Genomic DNA, 20,417 nt, shown 5'->3' with positions numbered 1-20,417 from the left:
GAGACCCCTGGTCTAAAGCTTAGACATAAATATACGCATACACACGAGATAAGCGTGCACATTAATATACGTTGTCTTGGTTTACCTAGTAGATACAGATTTCTCCAGTGTCTTGCATGCACTGATAATTTACCATATGCAGTTTCTAATATTTTGAAGATAATCCTTAAAGATCGCATATGTCGAACAATATAGCAAGTCGATGTCAGATTTTATGTAAAAATGAAAACCGTGAAACAAAATTTAATCAAGATATATTTCGAAAATGTAATTCACAAAAACTTGTTTCCGAATGTTTAAGTGTTGGTTGGTCACACTTTATACGAGGCTTCGCATTTGCTTTCAGTTTTGACAAAACCAGACATCTTTAAGTATTACCACTTTGAAAAGGATGGAATACTGCTGCCATATCTGGGCAGGAGCTGCCAAAAACAGCCTATCATGCCTTGACAGAGTACAAAATAGACTTCGTGGTTTAGTGGGGGATGCCCTTTTCTCTACCCTGCAACCCCTCTCCCACAGAAGAGACGTTGCGAGCCTATCATTGTTTTATCGTTATTTTCATGGCAGATGCTCGTCTGAACTCCAATCCCTGGTCCCCCTCGCCAATCTTTCACGAAAAACACCCGTCTAGCTGAATCCACTGTGAAAAATTTCCCCCACTATATCTGTGCCTAAATCAAAACGCGGATTTCATGAACAAAGCTTCTTTCTTAGAACTGCACGCCTGTGGAACTGTTCCGTCTGCCTGCTTCCCTCCAGACTACAACTTGGATGCCTTCAAGTCTAATGTTAACAAATTCCTAATGAACCGCCCCCTTAAGTAAACACTTCAAATCTACTCACTAACGTAATGTACTTGCAATAACCCTTATCCCCGAGTGGCTTCCAGGCCTTGATAAGTGGTGATCTCTGTAAAAAAGAAAAAAAAAAAAAATCCCGTCAACATCGTATACATACACAAACAGTTTCATACACACCAGTTCTGCTCCCTTCTAGCTATGCACAAAATGCGCTTTTAGTGAATGTATCTATATAGAATCAAATAACTACTTGACGCATACGAAACCTGTTGATAGAAAAAAGTGATTAACCTTTAATGCGCTTGTGTAATACAGCGTTCAGAATTCTTATAAAAAATATTTAAAAAAAAAAAAAAAACTTCACTTGGTTTCTGATCGAATGCCTTTTTTAAACTAGTAATCTTGAATTACATCTGTATACTACTAGGTGTTGCCCGATACCATAAAAACTAACAGTTAAAGTGAATTTAACGCCTTTATATTAAAACTCCTTCCTCTGAGTACCTTTCTCTTCCCATTTTATGTCCTTCTCGCCAACCTCCCATCTATCTAAGAAACACTAGACTAGCTGAAAACATCAATAATTTTCCCCACTCTTTATCTGTACCTGAACCTAAACAGATTCCATGATCAAAGCTGCTTTCTTAGAACTGCACGCCTGTGGAATTGCCTTCAGTTTTCCTGCTTTCCAGCTGTCTATAATATGGTTTTCTTCAAGTCCAACGTGAACAAGTTTCTGAGGAGCCGTTCCACTTAAGTTAACAAAATTTATCGAACTTCCATTACTATCGATTACTATAGTCCTTTTGACTACACTCTTTAACCCTTATCCTTGAGTGGCCTATCGGCCTTGATAAGTGGTGACGTCTGTGTAAAAAAAAAAAAAAGAAAAATCTACCGCTTAACCCATTCCTTTTAATGTGTTTAGCCCCTTTTATAATAGATTAATACAATTGTGCATGCGACAGAGTTTTTCGCCCGTTTATTTACTATTAAATAGATTATTTCTTGAAGTAATGCAATAACCTTAAGTACTAAAGCAAATTTAAACCCGTCCAAAAACAAATTAATTGAATTTCCCCAGCATGCATTTGTTTTCTTCAAAGCAAATCAGTAGTCTTTAATAGTTAAGATTACTTGACAGTTCGAAATTTAAATTTCAATGTAGTCAAATTGTCAAGTGGAAGTAGTTTCTGGATTTATAATTCAGAGCTAATTCTAATCTATTTTAAAAAATTAGAAGCTTTGTAGAGGGGACAGGATGGTCCGTTTGTGTGATAAACGATCCTGTCCCCATGGGTTTAGTTAAATCTATTGGATGGTAGGATTTAAAAGCAAGGTCGCATAATGACGACGAAAACATACCGGTATATATCAGCGAAGGAATGCAATTTATTTACATGAGAAATATTAAGAGTACAGATAGAAAGAATGAGAGTTCATTAAGATTTCGTTACTTGCGATTGATAGCTGCGAGAGGCTGACGGTTAGTCAGGACCGCTGTTGGTGGCTGATGCCACCGGAGCGGTTTCTGTCACATCTTGACTGGTCGAGCGTTCAGCTCGAAAGAGGGAGAGACAGGTAGTCACGTGGCTGTATCGCGCTTCGGTTATCAGAGGTAAAGGGCGACAATCGAGTTAGTCTGGGAATTTCTATTCCCACAACTTTTAAAGCTATTTACAAACAATTTAATTAATTTGGATTAATATTTAATGACCAAATACCGCAATCATTTTTATAGGGTTGCCATGCATCTCATAAATTGACAAACAGTACATGTAAAAAAAAAAAAAAAAAAAAAAAAAAAAGCCACGCTAAAATTATGCCTAACGGAATAACATTTTTCATACAATACCGGCTCACACAGTAATATTTTTTAAAATTAAAGTACTAGCGTCCATTTAACCAGATCCCATTTACGTTTGCACATCAAAAATTACTTCGCACGATCGAAAGTTTCCTGTCTAAAGTTTTTATTTTATTTTATTTTTTTTTTTTGCAGCCAGTGGCTCAGCATGCAAGGACAAGAATTTCCAGCAGTGAAACAATTGGACCCAAAATAAGACAATGTTAACGATATTACGCTCAGCTTCCATGTCCTATGAGGGTCTAGGCAGAGCAAAGTTCCCAACTCCGTCACCTGTCAATCCCTAATGCCAATATCATTAGAGGAATCTCCCAAGGAGACTCCCTATTTTCTTCACTCTTGTCTGGCGATAGATCCATTAAACTACTCAAAAGGCAGTGCCTACAATCTAAGGAAGGACTGTCAACAAGATCAGACCAAGAGTCAAGCACTTGCTCTTCATGGAGATCCTTAGGCAGCTCAGACGCTACTCTTGTAGGTCGCACATAAATTATCAAAATGTATTTGAATACAGTTTGGCATGGACAATGTGGCAAGTGCTCCAGAGCTGTGAAGGTCCAAACGGAAAACCTAAATCGAAGATACCGGCATCAATGACCTAGAAGTGTCTTAGCATAGAGATTCAATTTAATATGCTAAGATGAGAAAAAAAAAAATGTCAGTAAAAATATGCAGCGTGTAAAGAAAATTTAACAAAAAGGTTACAAACAAAAAGGTTACAAACAAAAAGGTTACAAACAAAAAGGTTACAAACAAAAAGGTTACAAACAAAAAGGTTACAAACAAAAAGGTTACAAACAAAAAGGTTACAAACAAAAAGGTTACAAACAAAAAGGTTACAAACAAAAAGGTTACAAACAAAAAGGTTACAAACAAAAAGGTTACAAACAAAAAGGTTACAAACAAAAAGGTTACAAACAAAAAGGTTACAAACAAAAAGGTTACAGCCATTAAACCAATTAGCCATGCCCGTGAAAACAGTTTTGACAGTGATGGGCTATAAAATGAGACTAAACAGTAAAAGGCGAAAAATGTTAACTGTACAGAATACAGAAACTAGTGTCTGTGCTGCATCCGCCCAGAGGAGCAGCACGTATGGGTTTCTCAAAGATTGATCAGCATCGTGCTACTATTGTGAGCACCGGGCAATATCTGATGAGCTCCCCGAATTCAACTTCAAAATAGTATATCAATGTCACGAAACAAGAGCCAGCAGAAAAATTCATCACAAAACTTGTCAAATATTTTGGACAAGTCGGTCTTACAAATAAGACAGGATCAGAAAACAAGCCTGCTACGAATATAGCCCGAAGAATCGCCCAAAATATACCAAGAACTTCCATGGCAAAAAACGGGAAGAATGGGCCAGCGTGTCGAGTATTTTCTGGGTGAATTCACCCAGGACTATAAGGAAGACTTTGTAGATTGGCTAAAAAGAGGAACGCTCTACTATAATTAGAATAATATAATAGCTGCCAAAAATCAAGGCTTGATGACCAATGTTTTTAAGATCAGTGATGTCGGTAATGACAAGTACAGTTTATGCTGGGGACAGGCACGATATGAGACTAGTAAATATCTCCACTGAATAAAAAAAAAAAATTAATATCGAATGTAATAGCAAATCCTGAGCAAATACTAGAAAGAGCAGTTGCAAATAAGTCGTACACCATTCACTACGACTATGCAATTCTTATAGCTACGCAGCGAGAAAACTGAACTATTATACCTGACAGTGATAGAGTACAAGGGAAAAGATAATGTCCAACAATGCAGAATTAAACAGTGGGGAGGAAAAATAACGAAATACCAAAGTCTTATGTAGTTCATGAAAATTAGCTGGAATCTTAGGAAGTCCTCCATTATTAATTATAGGAGCAACTGGACTCGTGAAGAAAAAAAAATGTCAAAAACTACCTGGCAAATATACTCCGTGAACCAAATACAAGAGCTACAAACAATCGCACTCAGAAAGGGATTAGAATCTTAGGATCTTTCGGCTAATGTTAGGTGAACGTTTGGCACCCGATAGGATGCCCCAACTCATGAAGGGGCTACACACGCGCACATAATTTTCCGTTGCATACACTGAGAACTTTCTACGATGAGAAAGTAAAGATGAACAATTGCTCAAACTTTCAGCCAATCATAATATCGTGTTCGTTAAACGTTCTATCTTATTCAGCAATCAGGTTGTTTTTTTTTTATCTAGTTTTACATTTTCAAACTTATTCCAAATCACAATTCAACTACATTAAAATGACGCAACAGCTGGCTACGTTTTATCTAACCCGACGGTCCACGTTGCTACACGTTATTAAAGTGTATAATCTATCATAAACCCGTATTCCTTTGTCCGTTTACAATTACGTCATAGCTTCTATTACAGGGCGATATGATAAACTTGTTGCCCTAAAAACACTACGTCTTTATTTGAAAACTTACTGAGAAAAACAAACAAAAAAACAAACAAATTTAGGTAACTTGATTATGTAGTAGAGCTGACATCTATTAAATTTAGCCGTCTTTAGCCTCAATCACCGCCTCGATACAGGTTCGGAACTGAGAGCATGCCTTTTCCACAAGCGTCAGGCAGGAGCTCGGCGAATACTCGGCGTATGGCGAAGATCAGGCTGGCTTTGTTGTGGGAGGTCATGTTCGTGATGTTTTCGACGTATAACCAAAACGTAGTCCAGCGGGTTCAGGTCGGGGGAAGAGGGGAGCCAGCGAGAGAAGGATACAAAGTCGTAGTACTACTGAAGCCAAGCCTGGGTCTCTCTGGATTTGTGGGCCAGTGCAGAGTGCTGCTGCCCCATTTAGGGTTGCCAGCGGCCACCTGATTGCATCAGGGAATCACCCTCTTCAGCACATCCAGGTACACTTTGGTGTTGACTCAAGTCGACTTCGAGGATGTGAGGTGGCATGATGTAGCCCTCACTCGAAATCACAAAGACCATAACTGTGGCTGGAAACTTCGTTGAGCTGTGCCCTCAAGCGTTGAATCGTCCAGATTTGCATTTTGACGGTGCTGGTAAATGCTCCTGTTTTCATAACTTAGATCAGTAGAGAGCATGAGTTGTACAGCGGCGCATCTCCAATCTCACTCGTTAAACATTGTCACTTTCAGACATGATAGAGGGCTACCTTTTTGAAATTTGTTCACAACTGTCAACTAGTAGATAGTCTGCAATATATAAAACCCCGTTTTCAAACAGAAATGGAATCATTTCTAAGGCGACAATTTCATCGTTTCACCTTGTACATGTTACGAGTCGCGTATGGCGTCATAGCAGGTGATACCGTATATGGCGTCATAGGCGACGCTATGTACGACGGGCGGGCCAAAAATGAGATTCTCCGGACAGCCTGCTACTTTAATAAACTGGCAGGACATGTGGAAATTCCACAGAGGACTCATGCGTAATGTATTAATGCTCTGACATTTTGTAGATGTTCAGCGTAAATGGAGACGCTGACGTTGTCGCTCTTGTTAAAACGGCAGAAATATTTAAGCTGGTAGGGACGCCGGGGTAGTCCAGTCATAAAGTACGCTTAAATATATAGCGCTTATACAGTTTAGTCAAGACATTAAAAAATGAAAATATTGAAAAAAAGTTATTGTACATACTCGTTATAGTCTGAAGTTCTGAAAAAAAAAATCACTTAATTTCATGAAGTAGTTTTTATTTTACCGCGAAAAAACAATTTCCGAGCAAAAGGTTCGACTTTTAGGAAGAAAAGCTAATAAAGATGGGGAGGGAGTGTCGGCGCTTTAACTGGAGTTATCTCCCTTTGGCGCGTTCAACAAATTTTGTAATGGCTGACTTCAACACGCTCTCATCAAAACGTTTTTCTGCTGTAAAATAAAAAACTACTCAATCAAATTAAATGAATTTTTTTTTCGGAGACCTTCAGTCCAAAACAGATAAGTACAATATAACCTTTTTTCGATATTTTCATTTTTTAATGTCTGACTAAACTGTACAAGTACCAAATATATTATAAAATTGTAATTTAAAAAATATATCCATATGAACTGGGTGCATTAACTTGAATTTTCACACACGGTAAAATTATGACTCGGATGTAAGCGTGACACAAAACACGCTATTGTATTAATAGGTCTATAACAAAATATTCTTTTTGTTTAGACTTTAATGTATCCGTTGATATCTTATGCTTTTATATAGAGATGTGGTTCTCCGTTGATTAACTGTGTCTAACTGTGCCGGATATATACTCCAAAGTCAGAATAATATTCTCTTGTCATAGACCTATTAAACACGAACTGTATATTCTCCGGAGAAAGTCACATAACAGAACTTCCAAGAGGTTCTGTTTTGTCAACAAAAGTGTAAATTAGCAAGTACTTCAGTATGAACCTTCTAAAGTAACCTTTAGAACTATTTTCTACTCGGATGCTGCGTCGTCTTTCCACATACAGCGCTTGGTATTCCAAATGGTTACCCATTTGGTATTGACCAGATTCATTGTCGCTTAACTTCGGCAATCTGAGACGGGATTACAAACCAATCTTATGAGCTTAACTACGTTACCTAAACCATTAAAATAAAAAACATGCCACTAAATCAGTAGTGCGATTATTAGATTGAAATCTGACGTGTTCGATCATTTATTCAAAAGCATTTAAGCTTGCAGAAACAAACTTTCTACTAGCTTAAATTACGAAAGTAAAAACATTCCGTAATTTTATACAAATCAACCGTCTCTAAACAGTTTTTAACCATAACCAAACCTTAATTTAGAATTAAAATATTTAACGGACCAAAATACGTAGAAAAATCGGGTTCGAGACTGGAGCAATTCTATAATCGTTAAATATTCAGTGTTATGGTTCTCATGAAAGGGAATAGCAATTTTCTGATGCGCCCGTGATAACTGAATAGTTTATTTTACGGCATATTAACCTATTTTAAGTTAATGGAACTCATCGTAAACGATTCTTTGAACACAATTTTCTTTTGCAATCATCTAGAGAAAAGGTTCATAACTGGATTAGCAGATTCCATTATCAGTATTTATCCATTCAACCAAGCATGACGTCACCGAACCAAGTACTAGATACGTTTCAACCTAGGAAAAATTCTTTGATATACGAACTGTACATACACGAAATTGTCAGGTAGAAAACCTTGCCGGGCGGAGGGTTTAGTCACATTTAAGATACAAATATTCTTAATTACGACTTTCCTGAAAATTGACCATTGTTCACGTTTTTGGAAACAAAAGTCATCTATGAAATTTGAACAGAAATAAAATCTCAGCTTAAAGGGGGAAATAACTAGATTAAAAACTTCATTTTTTTAACGCTTAGGTCAGAATTAACTATTTGAACAGTACCTTTCATATATATTAACTAAATTGTTCTCCCAAAAGCGAATCTCCCAAATTGTCAAATTCCAAAACGAGGGCGACAAAGGACAAAACAGCAAGCATCTTGGTTGGAAACTCAAAAGATGTAAAGAATATTCGAGATTCAATAAATCCATTTAAAACTACATAAAATGTTACAAGTTGGTTGCAAAATAACTTATTGGTTATAGTAACATTTGAATATTTGATTTTACAACTTTTTCGAATCTATGTGAATTCGAAAATATACCCAAAGAACCTAATTTATCAATTTATGTGGTTTTGGAATATGACCATTTAATTTTCAGGTACGTCTATAAAAATTTGTACTTAAAAATTAGGTTGAATTCTGAACCATCAAAGTTGTTTTCTCAATTTTTGAGAAACAATGAAACGAACTAAGTTTGGAAACAGAACATGATCATATTCAAGCTAACATCCGCTTTAAATTATGGCATGCGTTGAGCGGCTTTAAGCAATCGACTTTCAAGTTTTTAAAAGGGGAAATGTTACCAAACACCTTGAAAAACCTCAGTTTTCTCAGTATTTTAAAATATTGGAGATTGTCTTCTGCATCTCAGACCAGACGAATTAGTGATCTGCGCGTCATAATCAAGTTGCTTAATCAGTGTTAAAGAAATTGCCAATCACGTCAGTAAAAACAACCTATTCAATGACAAGCAATATGGTTTGTCCTGCGAGATTAGTTGATATACGGACTGTAATTGCATAGGATCAGTGAATCTACCGACGGAATAGTAATTGTATTTTTGAGATGAGGTGTTTTCATTGATCGAGATTGTCGGACTGACTTCATCTTGGTTATTGTCACGTTTCGACCGTTTTGCCCTCCGGCCTTCATCCGGTGTTTTCTATTGAACTGGGGAACCGTTTGTTAGGAGTCTCGAACCCAACCCTTTATCATTACGGGATGAAGTAAAAATAAACAGAGACCCACTGGAAAGTGAGAAAACTTAAAGAAACAGCTCACATGCTCGGACATAGCCTACTAAGCAAACCAAGCATAGAGGTGAATGCAATTTAGACACCTGATAGAGAAAAGTTTGAATAACATAGGTTTAACATTAACAAAAAAACAACTAAGAATTGTCCTAGTGACATATGGTCGAGTGGTCCTAGACGTTGTATCAAAGTTTACAGTTAACCAAAGGTGCCGAGTTCAATCCTGAACGAAGGCAGTGAAAAGTAAGATTCAAAACAGAATCAGCAACTATGTCCCAGAGCCTAGCTGGAGTCCGAACACGGTACCCCCGTAATAATAAAGGGTTGGGTTCGAGACTCCTAACAAACGGTTCCCCAGTTCGATACAAAACACCCGATGAAGGCCGGAGGGCAAAACGGCCGAAACGTTGTGACAATAACCAAGATGAGGAAGTCAGTCTAACAATCTCAATCTACCGACGGAAGTTTCCTCTAGAGCAATAGCTCTTGACATAAAGGCATTTAATAGTGTTTTAGCATAAATGTTTACTGCACAAGATTTGTAGTTGTAGGATCTTCTCAACCATCGAATCTTGATCCGAAGCTCAAAGTATCAATGCTGACGTACCTCAAGGATCCACCTTGGGCCCAACTCTTCCCATCTTCAATGATCTCTCAAATCACATTTTAAGTTCATTTGTCATACGCAAACGACACTGCCGTCTATGGCAAAACTTCAAAGACCAAGATCTGTATCCGACCTTGAGAACGTGGTGCAAAAGGTGGCCGATTAATTTTAACGCATTCAAAACAGTTCTGTTTTCATAAACGCTTTGATTACTACTTGATCCCAATTAGTATGAATGGCTTTCATATCAAAAAGGTTCCCTGCTTTGACAAGCTTCTAGGTCTGACCTTCACTTTTGATCTGAAATTGACAAGTCTATTACTAAGGTCACTAGAAAAATGGCTGCGTCATTTTACCACCTTAGAAAGCATCTCTCTCTGGAGGCAATCCTTTATCTGTATAAGAGCCAAATACATCCTAAAATAGAATATTGTTGACACATTTAGACAGGTTGGTTATTTGGTTGTTTTCGTTTTACGGCATATCAACCCTTTTCGGGTTATTTAATGCCGAATCCAAGGATTTAAATTTTTTTCAATAGAATATGTTTTCAAATCGGTTTCTATTTAACCCATAGTTGGGACCCTAACAGGTACTACCACTTCGGGTCAGAGTGGACCTGGGATCAATGGTAATTAAAGGGTGGCTCCACACTCCCTAAAGCCCGCAAGCTGGGGCCTCACCACTGCATATAATTTAAGGTCACATCCAGGACCACATTTGGACAGGAGCTGCTTGAAGCACCCTATCCTGCCTTGACGGTTTCGAAACCTAGTAGACAGTGGCCTAGTCTCCTTACAACCTTCCTCACGGAAGAGACTCAAGAGCCTTTGAGAGCCTGTTTCTGCTCTATCGTTATCTTCATGGCAAGTGAAAGCTTGAGCTCCAATTTATGGTCCTACCAAACTCAGAAAGTCACTCGTCTAGCTACAACCAATTTCTCCCGTGCCTAAATTCGAATGCAGATTCCATGAACTGTCCCACCTTTAGAACTGTTCCGCTTGGCTGCTTTCCAGCTTAAATGGTTTTCGACTTCAATATAAAGTTTTTTTTGTAACATCCCCTTAATCAAATTCTAACCAATTTCCACCACTAACAATCAGTATGCTGTTGTCTGTGACTGCCTTACGCTCATTAAGCCTATTCGAAAATAAAGCTTAATAAGTGGTAGCTTCCCTTGTAAAATAAAAAAAATTCAAAGACAATAAAACGGTTATTTTTAAAGTCGAGCGAAGTGACTATCGACAGGAAATGGTAAATTGATGCGTTGTTGGCCGAATCTTGATTTGGCTGGAAAAAATGACAATTGCAAATTAGATCTCAGCTTGTTGCGGAGGCATAATATAGATGAATGGGGCCGTGGACAGGTTTATTTTGGAACAAAATTGACAACTCGAGGTTATGTCAACTCCAATACTGCTAGTTTCCAAACCATCTGAGGAAGGGGTCGGTTGAAAGTTACATGTGATCGCAGCAACTATAGCTTCAACATAACTATACAGAAATAAATTTTTATTCAATTTCTGACGGATTTTCCAGTTGAAAAAGACGCTCACTCATCCCAGCTCGCTATATGCACAATATCTTAGCTTACCTGCCTCCAGCTTAAGCTTCTGGGCTTGACCTTTACTCTTGACCTGAAATGGAACACGTACATCAAGTCTTGCCAAGGTCGCTGGAAAAATAGTGGGATCCTTCTACCGCTCCAGAAGATCTCACTGCTGACAATTCTCTACTTATATAAAAAGCCAAGTACGTCCAAGGATGGAGTACTGTTGCCACATATGGGCAGGAGCTGCTAAAAACAGCCTATCCTGCCTTGACAGAGTACAAAATAGGCTTCGTGGCTTAGTGGGGGATGCCCTTTTCTCTTCCCTGCAACCTCTCACAGCCGTTAAAAAGTGCTATGTAAAGCGACCGAACCACGAAACGAAGTCTTGCTGAATAAACACTCATAGACGTGCATACATGACGTAGGCACGACAAACAGCTCTAACAACGGAGCTGAATCAACGTGACTTTACCAGACGATTTTTTTTTATAAATTGAAATCCTTAATTTCCAAATGTAATAGTTCTTTTCGTTTGGCATTTGTGCATACCAGACGGCATACTTTTGGTGTATAATTTTTAGAATGTGTCACGAAGTGTTCCACGCGTTTTTGTACCTAGCTTATTTGTAAAATTTCAGGTTAGAGTTAGATAGTAAACTTCAAGGTTATGAAACCCTGAAACTTAGTCTCGTCTGTCTTTATGAAAATATAGACTAAAAGATTGAAAAATATACTGAAGTACAGTCCTAGCAAAGATGAAAACATTTGACACGACGGCGAGTAAAACATACGCAGTAAAAAGTTTAGACCAGTCTTCATTATATACGTTAGAAAACCATAGAAAGTAAATTTTACTAAAAACATTTCCAGAAAACAGTTATCAGTCTAAACGACCTTTTTCATTTCATTTCGCAATTGCTCGGTCAAATTCACCATTGATGACGTAATTACCGATATTTTCTTGGGCGTCGCTTAAACAATCATACAGCTCCTACATTGTTCCTGACAAAACATGCAACTTTACAATGTCTATCGCATTAATATACGCAAACATGCCGAAGCAAAAGGTAAGTAATGTTTTACTAACCTTTGTTTACTTAAAATGTTCTTAGACTGGATTGTCATTGCCAACACTTGCTTTGCATAGTTTTAATTTACCAATACAAATTTTTGTACGGGTATTTAATTATGGCTGTCTTTCCCTAGACATGCGCCATACAATACGTGCGTTGTTTTATATAAAAAAAAAACAAAAACAAACTAATTTCATGTAACAAACCACTGAAATTCGATAAATTAAGATCATTTTATCCTCTCACAATTTATTGAAAGTTTGAAATTTAAAAGACGTATATTGCTTTAAGATGATATTCCTGAAACCAAAAATCTTTCTTGCAATAAATTAGTGTACAGACAAACGTACGTATAGTGGGACAGGTTATCTCAATATCAGAATCTTTCAGTTACACAAGCACCAAAATTGGCACAAATGACGTCCAGGACGTACATTTTAAAAGAACCACCAGAAAATTCAAGATGGCTGCCAATTTTCAAGATGGCTGCAGAAGCAAACCTGACAAATTAATTTTTGAAGAGGAACTCAGATTTACAATTTCTTTATGATCCAAAAATAAAATGTATTCTCATAACTAAGCCAATTATACCTTCAAAATGGCGGCTCAGATTACTGTATGTAGTGATGTTTTCTATAATCTTGCCTGTTTCTGTTTTAATGATATTCCTGAAATCAAAATTAAGAACCTTTCTTGCAACAAATTAGTGTATACACAAACGTACCGTAAAGAAAACTCATCTGCTAAGTACTGCCAACTTGAAAGTAAAAACTCAATGTGAAATTTGTTGAAAATTATCAAATATAAATTTGACAGAACACAAGTCCAAGGACGGGCAAACTTTCCTGACCAGAACTGTAGCACCAAGTTTATGCCTGATTACCAAGGTTAAAAAATATCTCCTTATTCCAGTTTTACAAATCCACATTTTGATTCTTAAAAAAAATTCAAGGCTAAATCTGGATTCAAATTTTGGTGTCCAATGACAATCCCATTAAAAATGAAATTCAAATGTCTAATTTGTAAAGTAGGTTGTGCCCATTATGCACCCACCTTAAAAAAAAAAACATTAAAATTTCAGTAATTTAATTTTAATGCTTTTTATTTGATCTCAAAGGTTTTACGAGATAATTTGAATGAAGATGGCGATGGGTTCTTGTTGGGAAAGGAAGCATAGTTTTGAAATTAGGTTTTCATGTTCCAAAAAGCATTAAAACTAAGCACGGCCAAAACGGAAGGAAGGAGTAAGGGTACTCATGCAGAGAGTGATCTGTGCTGAAATAACGTTATTTAAAAAACCATTCTTAACATGGGAGGGGAGGGTGTTTTGTACCTATTCTGTACTTTACCCTTACAATTGAATAAACTTTAAACGTGGAAATACGATTAAAAAATAGCGGATCACTCTCTGCATTAGCACCTAAAACTTGAAATTAACCAGGTAGGTAGAAAAGTAACCTTGATTGGCTACGATAACATTGTATATTTTTTCACGTAGTCGTATCAGTCTGCTAAATACCCCAGGTTAAATTCCATTTTTACGGTATCTTGTTAAATGGGTAGACTTCCCACCTTAATCACCTTTAAAAAAGGACTTGCATAGATTTTCGGGGATGCTGAAACGAATATCGCATTTAAATTTACCGTAAACAAGTAGTTTTCCAGATATTAAGCAATACAATTCCTTTATCATTAGTGGCTTTTGTATGCACAAAAAAAAAAAAAAAAAAAAAAAAAAAAAATGCGCACTTGCGCGTACCACAATGACCACCAATATTGACATAAGGAAATTCATTGCTTGATATCCGGAATACTTTTGCGGCAAATATAAATGCGATATTAGTTTTCAGCATACCTGAAAACCCACAAAAGGTAATTTTAAACGGGATTGTTAAGATGGAAAGCAAGTAAAAATTTACCGTTACATTAAAGTGCAGAATAGTTAAAAACGCCCTCTTCGGGTTAATAAATAACCCGGTTTATTATTTCAGCACGGCCCGTAATCTATAGAGATACGAATTTTTCTTTTAACGAGATTAATATTTTTAAACAGTGGCTTTATACTTATTTTCAATGTTTTAAAAATCGGATGATGTTTAATTAAATTAAAGTATTGTTGGTTTATATTAGGCGTTTCTGCATTCATCTACTCACGGTTTCCATGAAGTTGGCTCTGGCTCGTTTGGAGCTGACGAGCTAACCGGAAAAGGTCCGAGCGTTTTTTAATTTTTAACGAACGAATGCGCCGTCTACAAATCTATGAAGATGACTTTATATAAATTGGAAATTTGAATCTTGAAGACTACAGTTAAATACACGTTTGTAATTTTATTTGTATTTCCGTGTTTTCCCTGTTTATAATTTTCACGTGGCGGTTTAAGGTTTTGAAATCGGCCGCTTTCGATTATTCCCGTCAGCGGCCGAGAGCACACCCAAGGAACTTCGTGGAAACTGCGGGTCGGTCGGTAAATGAAAAAGTACCTTACATTAAAACGATGAAATTCGTTAAGATACTAAAAGTTAATTTAAATTACGTTTAAACCGAAACTGCCGGGGTAGATTATGTGTGATCATAAATTTCTGGCAGCAAGTAGCCTCACCAACAAATTTCAGGTATTTATGTATTCTTTGAACGGTACTGAAACGTTATTTATAAAACCATTCTTAACGTGAGGGTGTTTTATAACTATTCTGTACTTTCACCTAACACTTTTAGATATCGTAAAATTTGAATTTAACTTGAAAATACTTAATAGCACGGTTAAATAAGTGCACAAGCATCAGAGTTTCATTTGTCAAGAAAAATACAAGAGATGAAAAAATATTTACTCAGTCATTCGCTTGCTCCAGCGAATCTTGACAGTTTTAGACATTTTTCCCCAAAAGTACTCATCATCGCAGGCACGAAACAGACGAGCGAGACGTTCGTTAGATTCTTCTTCAAAGTCTTTAAAGACTTCTTGCTCTTTGGAAATAGTTATTACTGCAGCTTCCATAATTTTTGTCTATTAAAAAGACCGTTTTTTTTTTAGTTTTTCTTTTCTTTAGTACCGATTCCTTCCCTTCATAAATAAATAAATAAATATTTCTTTTTCACCAGCCATTTTCTTCCGTTTTATATCCATTCTATTAACCTTCGCGTTCGACTCATCTTCATTTCATTCGCCAAATCAAACAAAAGAAAGAGAAAATTTGCATAGCTGTAAAAAAAAAAAAAAAAAAAAAAAAGAAGATAATTTCGGTTTTCTCTGACAGTGCAGTTCGTTAGTCAAAGACAACACAAGTTCGAATCCTGTATGGCTATTATTTTTCACGTCATGGTTTTCTTTGTCACATTCATTTACACCCTGTAGCTGCCTAAGATCAAAGATTGATGACAAATGCTTTTAAAAAGATAAGTGGTCTACCACACAGAAATAGAGGGTGTGAGCCACCGGGCATCCAGCTGTAAGTTCTGTAGATGAACAGTTACTAAACAATGCGACACAATGGAGTGTGTAAATATCTCCATTTGACAATCTGTAAAAAGTTGAATATCGAATGCAGCAACACTGACTTGACAGAGCTCAAAATAGACTTCGTAATCTAGTGGGGGAATGCCTTTTTCTCTTCCCTTCAATCTCTTTCCTACAGAAAAAACGTTGCGAGCTTGTTTCTGTTTTATTGTTATTTTCATGGTAAGTGCTCGTCTGAGCCCCAATCTATGGTCCCCCCCACCCGGCCTTACTTTCACGAAAAACACTCATCTATCTGAAACCACTATCAATAATTTCTCCACTCTTTATCTATGCCTAAACCTAAACGTAGATTCCATGAACTGCACGCATGTGGAACTCTACCATTTTCTTGCTTTCCAACTGACTACAACATGGTCGTCTTCAAGTTCAACGTGAACAAGTTCTTGATGAGCCATCCCCTTAAGTAATCTAATTTACCAAGTTTTTACTAGTAACGATTACTACATTTTCCCGTTGATCACTGTACACTCATTGACCCTTATCCTCGAGTGGCCTCCGAGCTTTGATAAGTGGTGACTCCTTTGTAACCCCCCCCCTAAAAAAAAACAAGTCCTGAGAACATATATCAGAATGAAACAAGTCATAAACCATCTACTATAACTATGCAATTCTTACAGCTACGTACCTAGAAAATGAAGCTATTAAACCTGGCATAGTAATATGGAACAGGAACAGAGAAAGAAGCAACCTTAGTAGAAGTTAGTGTCGCCAATGATGCTGGGTTAAACAGAGCTGAGAGGGAAAAGATAACGAAATAACAATGCTTTATGTACGGCAGAAAAAGAAACTGGAATTGTAAGAAGATTTCCATCATTCCAGGAATTAAAGAAGCAACCGGTCTCATGGAAAATAGTTTCAAAAACTACCTGGTGAATATACCCGGTGAATCAAGTGCAAGAGAGATACAAACAATCGCACTTAATGGGACGGGTAGAATCTTTAAAAGATCTCTCGGTTGGTATGTATGAGATAGTGAGTGAATGTTTGGCATCCGATGGGATGCTTCATCCCCACTTAGAACAAAGTGATAAGGAAATTAATAGAAAAACATAAACTCAAAAACGCGACAAAACGTCTAATTCTCCCACACAGCCACACGCATATACACTCTAACGGGAAACAAACATGTGCACACAACATTTTTTTAAATTTTCAAACAATATTAAGAAGTTATTTTATTTACCTTCTTGTTAGGAGGCGAGATGTAAGGTGACGTGTTTCGTTTGATGAAAGTGTTTCTGTGGAACGCGTTGGATTCGAACTTGGCACACCCAGGTTTTTCAGTCCATGCCGTTACCCACTTAGCCACCGTCATCCCTATGAAAATTATTCTGAGTGATTAATTGTTCCTTTTAGAAACATTAATATTGCGATCAGCATGGCACGTAAAAGATGGAAGAAAAATATATTATTTGGATTTTCTTGATGAATGCATTCTTATGGGTCGAAAGTCAGAGTGATCTAATCATTATATGATGATCTGCACATAAGAGCTAAATTGATCGCCTTAATTCAACTGAAAGTGCTCAACGATAAGAAACGAATTTCTTAAAGGGGCTGACATAATTAGTTACTATAATAATTATTAAATATCTACAGACATTAGTGTTTCATCCTTTCGGTAATCTTCAGTGTAGGGTGTCACGATTAATATCAGTCGATAGATTCGAACCCGGCGACAGAATCCATCTCTGGCTTCATTAGCAAGGACCGTATCCAGTCAGCTACCGTTAACCGCGTGAAATAACGTTGAAATTTAAACATTTTATTTTTAAATGTTTTTTTTTTTTTCTTTTTTACGTCAGTCAGGGTGATCTAATCATTATATGATGATCTGTGCATAAAAGCTATACTTGCTGCGGTGTGAATCAGAACACCGGCACGTGTGGCACGTGTATCGTGGGCGTTTGTTATGTCGATTTATCTTCGTTTTAACCGCAAACTAAAACAAAACAAACGAAACAAATACATCAAACTTGATTTTTCCCAAATAATCAATAAGAGTAGACTTTTGATTTCAAGCCGAATTGAACATAAACGCAATCGATATACATCTGAAACTCTTTTAATTGTGAAAAATTCAGTGGGAAATTAATTGTAATCATTTATTTGTTTACAAAGAGTGACGTCTGTTGTACCATACTGTTTATTGAGGAGAGCGCGTCTGCGGCCAAAATTTCAAGACAAGTAAAAGGTATAGTGACAAGGATGACTACAGACACCCTCCTCCCCATTTTTTGAGTTGGCCTTGTGTCTAATTGTTTGTTTTTTGCTTAATGTTTGTAATTTTTACATTTACAGAAAATAAATAATAAAAACCTTAACAGAGATTAGACCATTCCTGTAATGATCCAGTCCCTGTTGATTTTGCGGTGGGAGTTTAGTTCTGTGCAGTTCTAGGAGGTCCACCATAACAGGCTTTGCTATGACATAACCGTCCAAGGAAGCGATTGGGCTCACCATTGGGAGGAGGCTGAGGCTCCCGAAACATTGGAGAATGCTGCGCAAATATGATTGTTTTATTCGTTAAGTATTGTTGTATGCCCCGGCAACGGTATCCAACCCTGCTGAAAGAAGATAAATTTTATTGTTTGGTGAAAAATGATAACTTGATGTCACTTTGAGAGACATAATGAAATATAATTTCGTTTCCATTGGCAACGAGCACTGACTCAGGGTTGTATGGCCTCTGAGTACAGTGCCAGACTGAGAGGTTACAGGGTTAATCTCTCGATCGTGAGAAACAGGCCTGAGAGTGTTTGCAGAATCACAGGCGCATATGGGGAATAGGGGATTCCCCTGAGGTGACGTAATTAGTGGCAATTGGTCCAGGTGGCAGCCCGGCCTACCCTGTCACCTCACTACATAAACGGGTCCCCACGCCCAAATTGGCAGTTGAAGCTGAGATTCGAGAGAAATCAAATACAATCGAAGGGTCATCAACCCCCTTTCTTCCAGAACCGCCACAACCATAAAACTGAGAGTAATTAATCTAATTGGGACTCAGTAGAGTTTTGTCAAAATCAATAACTGAACAATTGTATATAAGTTTATATTTCGTACATCTATCTTGAATTAACCAGTAGAATAGATATAATCGAGTCTGTCTTTCTTTTGTATGCATGAAATTGATTCATTTCCAGTGTGACAGATCAACAAAGCAGTGGCCTATCAACCCAAAGGTGAAAGTGATTCCAACCAAATCGATTGACGGGCCCTACAACGTTGAGATACATTGTGAAGAATCCCCTGCGGAGGACGATATAGATCACATTTGGGTGACCTGCGATGAGCACAGGTCACATTAGGGTCCGTGACCGAGGATTAACTCGCATGTGACAAGATCCCTATTAGGGATCCCCGACGTTTCATATTGTTTTCTCTCTTTGAGAAAAAAAGTTAGTTTATTGTTAATCGCCTATGGCACTCTCATCGAGAAAAGCTGATAGGATTGCCCAGGCACATTTTGCAGGTCAGAGTGTCTCTCCTCTGTTGTGCTGACTTCTCAATCTCATTTCTGACCTTGGTGTCTAAGTTCTTTCAATATGAGAGAACCAAACAACTTTTAATGCGGCTAGGGGGCAGGAAGACTCCCAATGCCCAGATACCACCAAAGGTTCCCAGCAGCAGTAACAGTGGTTCAAACAGCGCTTTTCAGGACTACCTTTTCCACACTATTTGTGTAACGATGTTACTTGCCCGGGTAACACTAAATCACCCTGCTACAGGCTAAGTGTTGGGTGAGGTGTTCGGCATGGGGTATTAGAAATTTATCTTTTTCTCCAAAGTCTGGAATATGTTTTATTGCCGATATGATAAACAGAAAAAAGAAGTGAAGTTGACATGGCGACGAGAGGTCTGCTCTATTATCTAGAAAATATTGTCATAAAGTCACCTGTTATATTTAAGTACTAGACCACCAAGTAAGTGATGAGAATTGAACCTTGGAAGATAATATAGTTTCTTTGAGGGTAAAGTAATTTGAGTTGAAGAGAAAGAAAGAAAAAGGGGAAAAGAGAATTAAAGAGAGATATGGTGACGAAAGAGAAAGAAGAGATTCACAAGAAAAAAGAAAAGAAAAAGAATATAAAATAATGGGAGAGAGAAAGGAAAAAGTAATCTTCAAATGACAGAGGGGGAAGAAGCCGATTTAATAAAAACGATTGTATTTGTAGAAATAGGAGTCTTTAGCTGACTGGCGTTAGAGAAGGCATACCGCTCTGGGCCCTGGCCCTAAGGGCCAGATAACTCCCAAAAACTAAGTTGAAAAGCTCTTGTTCCTAGCTGGGAAATTGTCTGTTAGAGAATAGATTGAGAAGAGAGGGAGGTGTGTAAATTATATTGTAGACATGTTTACAGGAAGTCAGAGTCAGCTTATCGGATGCGTGTGAGTTATGTGATCAGGATAGCTGAATCGAGGAGATTGGTTTTGAACATAGAAGACGACGGATGGCTTAACGGTCGTTCCTTCCCCTTCACTGGGGAGGAGCGACGCTGACGTGTGTGGAAATGAGACCAAGAAGAAACCACGTAAGCCAGAGATTCACTTCCATCCTTCTGCGGTCTACATCTGGAGGTGAATAAAAACTATAAAACCAATTCATCGTTTTGGAGTGATAAATCTTCGTCCCAAGACAGGTACCAGTCTCCCTCCAAGACAC

The 20,417-nt window shown here is 37.5% G+C and overlaps 1 protein-coding gene across 4 annotated transcripts in view; it reads right to left on the bottom strand.

Annotated features, from left to right (window-relative positions):
• LOC145248152 (DNA-dependent metalloprotease SPRTN-like) overlaps positions 1 to 15,336 on the bottom strand; it is a 70,457-nt gene extending 55,121 nt beyond the window's left edge. The window contains exon 1 of one of the 4 annotated variants that reach the window (XM_080109975.1): positions 15,068 to 15,336. In XM_080109975.1, the coding sequence (XP_079966101.1) occupies positions 15,068 to 15,234 (167 nt within the window). In that variant the 5' untranslated portion in view covers positions 15,235 to 15,336. Of the gene's footprint in view, positions 1 to 2,260; positions 2,368 to 15,067 lie in introns of those variants that run through there. The other 3 variants (XM_080109974.1, XM_080109973.1, XM_080109976.1) reach the window with 3 other exon arrangements.
• Positions 15,337 to 20,417: the final 5,081 nt, after the last annotated feature.

Source organism: Euprymna scolopes, chromosome 26 (assembly GCF_053919585.1).
Source record: "Euprymna scolopes isolate OS-2025 chromosome 26, ASM5391958v1, whole genome shotgun sequence".
Lineage (NCBI taxonomy): Eukaryota > Metazoa > Mollusca > Cephalopoda > Sepiida > Sepiolidae > Euprymna > Euprymna scolopes.
Note: the sequence above shows the minus strand (reverse complement) of the source record. Positions and strands in the feature narration are given on the sequence as shown.